General features: G+C 31.4%; 1 protein-coding gene across 16 annotated transcripts in view; it reads right to left on the reverse strand.

Annotated features, from left to right (window-relative positions):
• Nucleotides 1–5,809, reverse strand: part of LOC107440889 (uncharacterized) — a 123,379-nt gene extending 117,570 nt beyond the window's left edge. For 12 of the 16 annotated variants that reach the window (XM_087161140.1, XM_087161138.1, XM_087161139.1 and 9 more), the window contains exon 1: nt 5,652–5,808. In XM_087161140.1, coding sequence (XP_087017266.1) covers nt 5,652–5,709 — 58 coding nt within the window. In that variant the 5' untranslated portion in view covers nt 5,710–5,808. Of the gene's footprint in view, nt 1–5,651 lie in introns of all 16 variants that reach the window. The other 4 variants (XM_087161134.1, XM_087161135.1, XM_087161128.1 and 1 more) reach the window with 1 other exon arrangement.
• Nucleotides 5,810–10,553: the final 4,744 nt, after the last annotated feature.

A 10,553-nucleotide genomic window follows, 5' to 3' on the forward strand; every position in this document is an offset into this window, starting at 1 on the left:
CGGAACATATTTATGTTCCGGTCAGTAAAAAAATAAAATGTAGCACAAACTTTCTATACAGAATTTCAAGCACTTTAAATGTTGTCACACAGTTACAAAAAATTTTTATCAATCGAGTATATTTAGCTCTCTTGGAATACACCAAATATTGCATTTATTTTTGAGAGTCAAAAATGTAGCTTTTGAATTTTTTAAAAACATTAGCATAAAACAAATTTTGTTCATCAGGTTCGAAAATGCAAAATTTAGAATGTAAAACAACAGTGCAGAAATTACATAAGAAACTGGGAACCTCATCCCTGATTGCTGTGCTCTTCAACAGCTGGAAGTGCTTTTACAGTTTCTTTCGAACTGGTCAGAATTCTGAGCGTGCTTCACTCAGTGATTGCATACTACATCCTGTAGTCTAATTTTGTAGGTTGATATACTTTTCAAAATTAACTTCTGAAATTATGCAACATATACAAGACATTATGAAACCTTTAATTTATAAAATTATTTATATACATTAAGATTTGATTTACGCAGGATGTTTCATAAAGACTACTCTTAATATGTTTCTTCAGAATCCTTGTCGCAAATTATTTAAGCGAAGGAAAAACTACTAACAATTGACAAATTTCTTAATTGAATGTAAATAAATTATTAAAAAATAAATAAATAATGTCTTATAATTTTGTTCCACACAGTTTGACAATTTTGTTTCTAAATTTCATAGGTTGACTGGGAACAGTTCTACACGAAACTTTTAATAAGAGTAACTATATTTACTTTTTATTTATTGTAAAACGGTTAATAAGTTAAGATACCGATTTAATTATATTTATTATCAAATGTTGCGTAATAAGGAAATAACATATGACTGATTTCATGATAAAGAGACACCACTTTCAGTTAGAAGATTTTAATCTGGAATAATAATCAAAATCTAAAAAGCAACAAAAGCAAAGAAATACAAATAAATATTGCAGATAAATATATTTAAATTAGGTTTAAGGAACTGAACTAAAACAAATAAAAATGCGACACTAAATTAATTTATATACATGAGCTGGACTAAAATACTTGAGCACGAGTGAAGCTATCCGAAACGAACTGTTAAATTCATTCCAGAGGGTAGGGCCATCTAGTATTAAATATCTTTATTGGGATGAGCATGTTTTAAATAATTTCACTGTGAATCTTTCCAAAAGCTTTCAAAAATACAATAATCATTTTGCTAATAAATATAATAATTGTTTGTTATCAGTAATTATAATTATTTGCAATAATAATTATAGCTAATTTGGACTGAGTCTTGACATGGGACAAAACGAAAAATCATTTAAATATTTTTATACTTTCTATGTGTTATCCGGGCCAACTAGATGTATAGTCGTCAGAGACCGACTCTTTTGTCAAAAAGGTTCTGGATTCGAATCCCGAACAAGGCATGCAAGTTCTTTCCTTCTCTTCTCTGTATTATTTGTCCTTCTTACTGCGGGAGCAAAATTGCCCAACTTATATGGGTGCCCTTGAAAAAGGGGTCAACAAATCTGTCTTTCTGCTACCCGAATAACCAATGTCAATATCAGAGTGAAAAAATATGTGCTGCCCGTTTGTTAACGTGAAAAGATTGCTCATCTGATCATATTGCATATTCATATTAAATATATTTACTTACGGCAATGTATTTAAGGGGACTTGTAAAATTAACATTAAAAAGATCGTTTGATTTCATAGAAAATACTTTTTACTATTTTTGCTCTTATCATTGCTATAAAGTACAATTTTAAAAATACAATTTTGACTGTACAACATGATATTAGGCAATAATAATTCTTTTCTATAAACTATCAGCAAAAAATTAAAATTTAGCAAAATAAAAAGAAGATTTTTGAGAGTGTGAGTTATTTTTATAGTTTGTATATCCTACAATCACGATTTAGTTATGAAAAGCGAATATTTTCGAATCTCGATTCGTGCGTATTTTCAAAAATAAACTCGAATTTCTGCACTTTTTATTAATTGTCTAATATTCGATTTTTTTTTTCAACTACTAAAATAATTAGAAAGTTGCTTTCCCCACCCCCCTTTAAATGGAGAATAAATTTTTGTTGGATAACTTGTCACAGTTCGACAAGTTATGAATATAAATATTTGCAAAAAGGCTAACCATTTCAGACTTCCTGTTCGCGTAACTCTTTGCAACGCCTTGTGAATTCTTTGTGTAAACAACCCCGGATGATTTATGTAAAACAATATTAATGCAGAACCTCGATTGTTCGAATACTTCTGAACTAAAGTCTTTTAAGAAGTGGGTTTTCTTTTACCATGCTCATTTAGTTCTTTTTTTTTCACTTCTCTCAATTTTATGTAAGTAACAAATAAGCATTTTAATCTGTGAAATTGGTAATTAATCCGTAAAGTTGGTTGCTTTGTTTTTTCTAAAGAAATAAAATTATATAAAACAATAAAAAAATAAAGAAATAAACATTAAATATACAGTTTTTTTTTTCCATTCATTTCTACTAGATAGAAATTTTTTTAATATCTTAATGTTAATTGAATCAGGAGAAAGTTTTCTAAAGCTTGTAAAAGAATATAAATGAAATAAAATCAGCTTCTAAAATTAATAAAACCAGCAAACGATCCAGAATTAGGCACTTCTACAGCAATAGTGCAACAGAATTTCAAAACAAAATGTCTACACTTATAATAATATTTATACTCATTTGACACAAAATATATTTAATAATTTTCCATTTTAAAATAAAATTGAAATATTGTGTAGCATTGTTTTCTGTATGGAGCTGAATATTGGAACCTTCGCAAAACAGAAACAGAAAACTGGGATCATTCCAGAACTAAGAATAAGAATTATTAATAAGAATTATTTAAAAAACGTTTGACCCAAAACTGCTTCAAGTAAAAATCTACTAACAAAGGCAAACCCATCCATTAGGAAATATTTAGAGAAGATGGAGATGGACTGAAAATACCCTTCGTTTAAAATGGGATAGCCTGTTAGCATAGCACTTGCTTGGGCATTCGTCGGAAAATGTAAAAGAGTAGGGCCGAGACTTATTTGGCAAGGGTACATGTATCAAGATCTGTGCAAAGCTAGACTAATGGATAGGCTGAAGCAAAAGGACTAAATCAGTGTCTGAGAAAGGAAACTTCAGACCTTATGTGCAAGCTTGCACGAAAAGGATAAGTTAGGTTAAGTAGGAATATTGTTTTTTTTTAAAAAAAATAAAAACTAAATTTTCATAATGAATTGATTGAAAAAAAAATAAAAAACAATGTTACTTTTACAATCCAAATATTTCAATTATTCATAAGTAAGTCGTGTCCCAATTACTTTGGATAATCGCGGCCCTGTATATTGCATCTTAATAGTGTCCGTAATTAAAATAGTTGCACTGTTTATTATGATTTTAAAAATTATAAATAAAATATGCAGAATGCTGCATTTGATTGAAGTTTCCGTACCTTAATGCTCTCAGCTTCTTTAAGCTGAAAGTTTTCTGCTGGTAAATCTTAGTATAATTTTATCGACTGGCTCATCGTTTAGAGGATTGATATAAACCAGCAATTGTAAGTTACACTGAGGCTTTAACTTCCTGTTAAAAGCTCATATATTGCTTATCCAATCTTAAATTACACATGCAACCCAAATTTATATCATTTCCTCAATGCATTTTGCAGGTTTTGAAGACAAAACTAATAGATTGATTATTATTTTGAATGACTGTTTTTTGGTTGAAATACAATGCAAAAGAAGTTTAAAAAATAATCATTACGGTAACTAGCTACAAAATATCTAAAATCAATTCATTTTACTGAAGAAAAACTAAGAAACAAATTCCAAAGTCAAATCAACATTGTAAATTTAGTCATTTTTAAAAGCGCCTTGCTTTTATGATGAAGTAGAAGACAATGTTTAAAATACAAGCCGTTGTAAGTAATGTATAAATAACTTCTCGTTACCGACAATAGTACTTGTTTATGCTTGTGCCGAAATAATTGTGCCGCTTTTGGAACATGACCATTTTCCCATCTAATCTTTAATTTACTATTAAAATATTTATAAGTAGTGGTGGAGTAAAATTCTTTTAATTTCAATTCATTAAAAAATTAATACCCTATCTTTGATATAACAAAAAAAAAAATATTTTCCAAAATTACGGAAAACCCGTTGTAGAATTCTTACGGAAATCGCATTAATTACCATAATAAAAGTAGTACGTATTTCCGTCAGTACTACACAATAGTTAAACGTCATCTGTGAATATCGATTTTCTACGGTTTCCAAATTTCCTATTAACCTTTTCTTCTTTAACTTTGCTTTTTAGCAAATAACTTAATTTCTTTTATTTCAAATTATGCATATTATCAATATTATAGTCAATAGTTTAATTAGTGTCAATAATGATATGGTAATTTATTACGGCTCCTCAAAATAAATAAATTTTTTTCTGCCATTATTTTTGCTTTCTAGCAAATAATTTTTTTTTATATCAATTAACATATTACCAACATTAATTCAGTATCATTGCCGTCAATGATAGTATGACAATTTCTTACGGTTCTTCCAGACAACTGAATCTTTACTCAATTACTTTTGCTTTCTCGTACAGAAATTATTTCTTTTATTTCAATATGCATGTATTACCTAACTTAATTAAGCATCATTGGCGTCAATAATGATATGGCGATATTTTACATTTGTCCTAAACGAATTAGCACCACATTTCCATTAATGTAGCCTTTAAATACATAAATATTTTTTCTCTATTCAATTACCTTTGATTTTAATTAAATATTTTAATATTTTTCTAGAAACACGTTTTTAAAGAATTATTATAAATAAAAAAACGCAAGTCGTATCAGACATCTTTAACAGCATAAATTTCATAACGTAGACCAAGCGTGCTGCCACGTAACGTTGTTCATTGAATTTATCTGACATAGTGAATATTAAATAATTAAATATTTAAATGCGTGCAATAAACTATTTTTTGATGAAATAGAACTATAAGTTAGAAATTATCACTGATGTTATCTTTAAAGTATTTGAAAATTTGTATCGCCTATAGTTAAATTTTAAACAATGGCTAACGCTTAACTAATCAGAAAATTCTATTTCGTTTTTCATTCATCTCGCTTGAACGGTTTGTCGTAGAAAGTTCTACTGTCGACAGTGACATTCCTCGTGCTTCGAACTATCTGCATGCCAACTTTTAGAGCTTTCGATCGGATAGTTTAGGAGTCTTTAAAAGACACATACACTAACTTATCCCCACATTCCAGACAGACATTAATTTTTATATATATATATTTTTAATATATGTAGATTTTCGTGATAGATGATATATAATGCTAATAAATCCAGAAACATTATTAAACTCGTGTTGATGAGTGGTTGTGCTTATCCATGGACATTATTTTGTCAAGTTAAAAAATAAATTAATAGTTAAAATAGCATTTTTAAACTCTACTCTAGAAATTTAAGCATTTCCAAACGAAATAATAACTTATTTTAAATATAGAAGGGAATTATACATTAATATAAGATTGCACTAGTACATATGATATATTATGTTATTCTAATAGGGGAAGTAATGATTTTAATTAAAAAAAAATTTTAATTTAAAATTCAAACTTACCTTCAATAAAATTAAGTAGTACCCCTATTACGGGTAAGAAAATGTAAGTCGTCTTCATTTTTCTGACGACTACTAAAAATGCACATAACTTTTAACGCTTGACCTATTTGTAGACTCTGAATGGCTTAAAGTCACGACGACTATACTGATACAACAGTTAATAAGCTTCTTATATTAATCGTCATATTTTGTAAGTCATCAGATCTTGGACCGCCTATCAGTATGAAGATTTTGCTGAAGTGTCATAGTTAGTGATGGCTGGATTAAACTTAAATCAACATTGAACGCAAAGGGCCCAAAAGTTGGAATTAGATTTTATTAGTCACGTGTGCTGCGGTCAATTTTTGAAGTTATTAAACATATTTGTTAGCCTTATTGATTATTGTTATATCTGTGATCTTAATTCTTCCAATTGAATACATTTAAGATTTATTGTATTAATGGCATCGATAAAAAACAAATTTTTTTGCCGTCTCTTCTGAGTAAAACATTGTTTGATACAAAATTAGAAATTGTCTTATTGTTAAGAACCATATTTTATAATATGCACTTTTTCTTCAAACATTTGCGGAGATTGTTTTCGCATTAAGCTAAAAACATATGTTTTGGATCTAGCGTTTTCAATCTTATTCACTTTATGGAAAGATTTCACAACTATCAAAATTAAAGATATTTTATAAATAGTAATTTTACTTCCAAAATGCGAATGGTAAAACTCAATCTAGTAAAATTTCTAAAACATATCTTTGTCTGTTTTAAACATATTTTAAGACGATGAAAAATAATTAAATGAATTGGCTAGAAGTTTTGCAAGGGTGGGCTGTAGCCCCAATTCTTTAGAGCTTCTGGTTACTAAGAAATACTTCCGCAGAGAAAAATCCTAAATTATGATGAATTGTCAGATTCTTCTTTCTCACAACTATGTAGAAACTCATGACGCTAATTGACAATCCAACGGCCTTTAACATCTCGCTCTCTTATTTTAGAGATTTTCCTCTTGGCTGTTGTTCTCTTAAAATTTGTTTCCTGAATTCAAAAGAAGTTAAATATTATGTTTTTCCTTATTTAAAAAATGTCAAACAGGAGAACAGGTTGTTAAAAGTCACTGGATTATAAAATCGCAACCTGGACAATAATTACACATTCATGTAACCAAACATCCTATGCCAGCCTCTTTGCTTGGCCAGCGTATTGCAACATATTTCACAGATGCGAGATTTTGCTATTTCTTTGCGATTTCATGTCAAAACCTGTCCTAAATGCTCACGCCATGGCCCTACTTGAAATAGTTTAACCTCGTAACTATAGTCATCATCTGCAATGCAGCTCCAGACAACTAGTGAAAGGAGTTCGTTAATTAAACCTGCATATTCTCAGCAAAACGTCATAGTGGACAACTAGTGAAATTTTTCTTTTGTGCCTTAGATAAGTTAACTGTTAACCAAGCCAACACGTTAGTATTTTCGTTATAAGTTTTTCTCTGATTGTAAACAAAAACATATTTTGAAGTATACGTAAAGGTTTTCTTTTCCTCATAGATACAAAAACAAAGCTTGCTACAAAATAGAACCGAGTGAACCTCTTTCCTTTTTATTGAGCTTATCTTACTTATGAGGCAAACAAACACTCAATATGAAACAAAGGGTTTCTTTTCGCAAACTCATGTTTGTGAAAATTGCAACACCATGAAGGACTTACGCGAGTGAGCTGAAATTTTCAGGAAATGCAAAGTAGAGCATAATATGCAAATGATTAGAATTTCAGACCCGTAGCGCATGCGTATGCTGAGCAGCGCCCTCTGAACGTCGGATGGATCCGAATAAATAGACGGCTGTAGCGAGGCGTGTATGGTTATCGGTGGTTATCTGCTAGTGGTAAACGTTAGCTCAGACGTTACTTATGCCTCTTCGACGAAAGAGAGCGAGATTTCAAAAACTTACGGAGTTAGAAAGGGGGAGAATCATCGGCCTTCGTGAAGCTGGATTGTCTTATCGCGCAGTAGCCGCTCGTGTGCAGCGTAACAGCAGCACAGTGATGCGTGTTTGAAAGCAGTGAACGGACGAGGGTCAGACAACTCGGAAATCCGGGAGTGGACCCCGAAATGTCACGTCAGCTAGCAATGATAGACACCTGGTCCGCATGACGCTGACAGACCGTACGGCTCCCACTAGACAGCTGGCAGCACAGTGGTCAATAGCTACAGGTGTTTCATTGTGTGCTTCATCAATTCGTAGACGTCAACTGCAGCGTGGACTGCGCGCAAGGACTCCATTACACTAGATCCCCATCACGCTAAACTATAGCCGCCTGCGGCTACAATGGGCCAATCAGCACAGGAACTGGCGTGCTGATTGGCAGCGTGTCGTGTTTTCTGACGAATCCCGTTTTAATTTGTGGTGCCATGATGGCCGCATTCGTGTCAAACGCTATGCCGGTGAACGCCACCTTCCGGAGTGCATTATCGAACGCCACAGTGGACGAACACCCGGAGTTATGGTCTGGGGTGCCATAGCATATCATGGACGATCTCAATTGCTACGAATTGTGGATAATCTGAACAACAACCGGTACATCAGTGAAGTTTTACAGCCCCAAGCTGTTCCCTTCCTTCAAGCCTTGCCAGGCACTGTATTTCAACAAGCAATGCCCGCCCTCATATTGCTAGGACTGTTCAATCCTTCCTTGCATAGCGGCAGGTACAGCTTCTTCCTTGGCCTGCGTATTCCCCAGATATGTCACCGATTGAACATGTGTGTCATTCCGTTGGTCGGTGCCTCGCTCGTGATTCTCGTCCTGTTGCGTCTACAGACGAACTTTGGGTACGCATGCACACTATATGGAATGCTCTTCCTCAGAGAGACATTCAAAATTTGCTTGACTCCATACCACGTCATGTAGCAGCGCTTATTGCGGTGCGTGGTGGCTACGCAAAATACTTATTTCGATCTCTTGTTATTGTTTGTTTGCTTTGAAAGTTTAATCATTTATTTGTGCCACTACCGCTCAACTGTGTATAAAATTTCATTCAATTATGACGATTCCTTTATGGTGTTGCAATTTCCGCAAACAGGAGTTTAGATTAAGAACAGCCATAAGAATCTTTTTTTCTAATCAGGACTTTGTAACCAGTTATACCAATTTTTTTCAAGTATTGAACATGTCTGTGCTTTAAAAAATTGCAATTTTCATTTTATCAATATTCAATACTTTTTTTTTGTTGCTAATGATATTAATAAGTGATTGATGAACCTTTTGATCGCTACCGTTAAATAGGTCTACTTTGTGACAGATGAGGTGACACCAGAAAGCTCACGTTTTCTGTAGTTAAAAAGTACCTAGAGACAAAGATAATTGTTCCTGAATTTTCTGTGGGTCTCAGGAAACTAACAAAATAGCTATCACTTCTGTAATTACGTGTTGATTTACAAAAATTGTCATTTGACTGTGTTCTTTTTTTCTGTCTGCAATGATTTTTTTCAAATCTCATATTTACTAGCGATAAGCTAAATTAACATTCAGATTCCTACAATAATTTTATTTATCATTAAAAGCCCTTGTATCTTTTAGTTTATATCGTATACAATGATTACCAAGAATATTTTAAATTGAGTAGAGACATGTGAAATTTTGGTAACATGACTGACAAACTGATTTGGTTACACGAATAGACAAAGTGACGTGACCATTGATACTTTGACGTCAACATATCAATGCAAGAATTAAAGATACATAGGATATTTCGGTGATGAAATATCCTATCACCGAAGTATCCTATCACCGGTGATGAAACTCCAAGAACTAATAATGGTGAAATACGCTGTTAGACAGTAATTTAGCGAATGGTTCTCGGATGCTTGCAGATGTCGAGAAAAACCAGGTTTTGTTAATGTCAGAGAAGGAAGAAATCGGACATTGTCAAACCACTTGATTTTTTCTGGTGTTTAAAAAAATCCAAGTAATAATAAAAATAACCATGTTTTCAATCAAAATTTCCGATAACTTGTTCTATTCTGATTTCAAAATTTAATTAACAATATTAATAAAATTAATAATTATTATAATAATAATAGTAGTAGTACAAATAAAAATAACTACAGAATTATAAATTATATTATATTTATTATCTAATTACTATTAATAATAATAATGTAATAACTCGCAACAGTAATAAAAAGTTTTAGCCACAAAAAGTTTTATGCAGATATAGTATTTTGTAAAATATTCAGAGATTGCAATTTTACACTTGATATTAGAAAAAAGATCTCAGAAAGTCTCAAAGTATTACTACTTTTACCACTTTTTATTACCACTTTAGGTATTATTTAACAGTAATTTTATTACCCCTTAGAGTGTTGATTTTCTTTGGATAAATGACGGCAGCAAGATTCGAAGTTTCTTTTTTCTCTTTTTTGTTTTACCAATAACCTTATCAGCTTCCAGCTCTCTTTAATTTTCTTTCTTTATTTATTTTTGATCATAAATATCGAAAGATTTACGTATCAGTCGAAGAACCTCTTTAACTTCAAAAATTAAGATGAAAAAGTGTGAAGTTTCGAGACCTCAAAACAAATGCCAAAAGTCAAAACATACCAACGCATAAATGATGATATTTTTCTGTAATAATAATAAATAGTTTTATAAAACGATCACGAATATTAATAAAAAAATGTTTCGTAAAAATATAATAAAAAATTATTTCTTTAGATTAGGATATGATTGGTAATTCTCAGAAAATACGTCACTATGACGAAATTAAAATGTAAAATATTCTGAATAGTTTTTTCTGAAATATTCATTTGGTTACCCTAATTAAAATCTAATAAAAGGGTCTAGTTCAATTCATCGACAATCATTTCATCGACAAGTCATTTCATCGATACCTCTTCAATGACAGACCATTTC

This window comes from Parasteatoda tepidariorum, chromosome 4 (genome assembly GCF_982258835.1).
Source record: "Parasteatoda tepidariorum strain Cologne lab strain chromosome 4, Ptep-v5.0, whole genome shotgun sequence".
Lineage (NCBI taxonomy): Eukaryota > Metazoa > Arthropoda > Arachnida > Araneae > Theridiidae > Parasteatoda > Parasteatoda tepidariorum.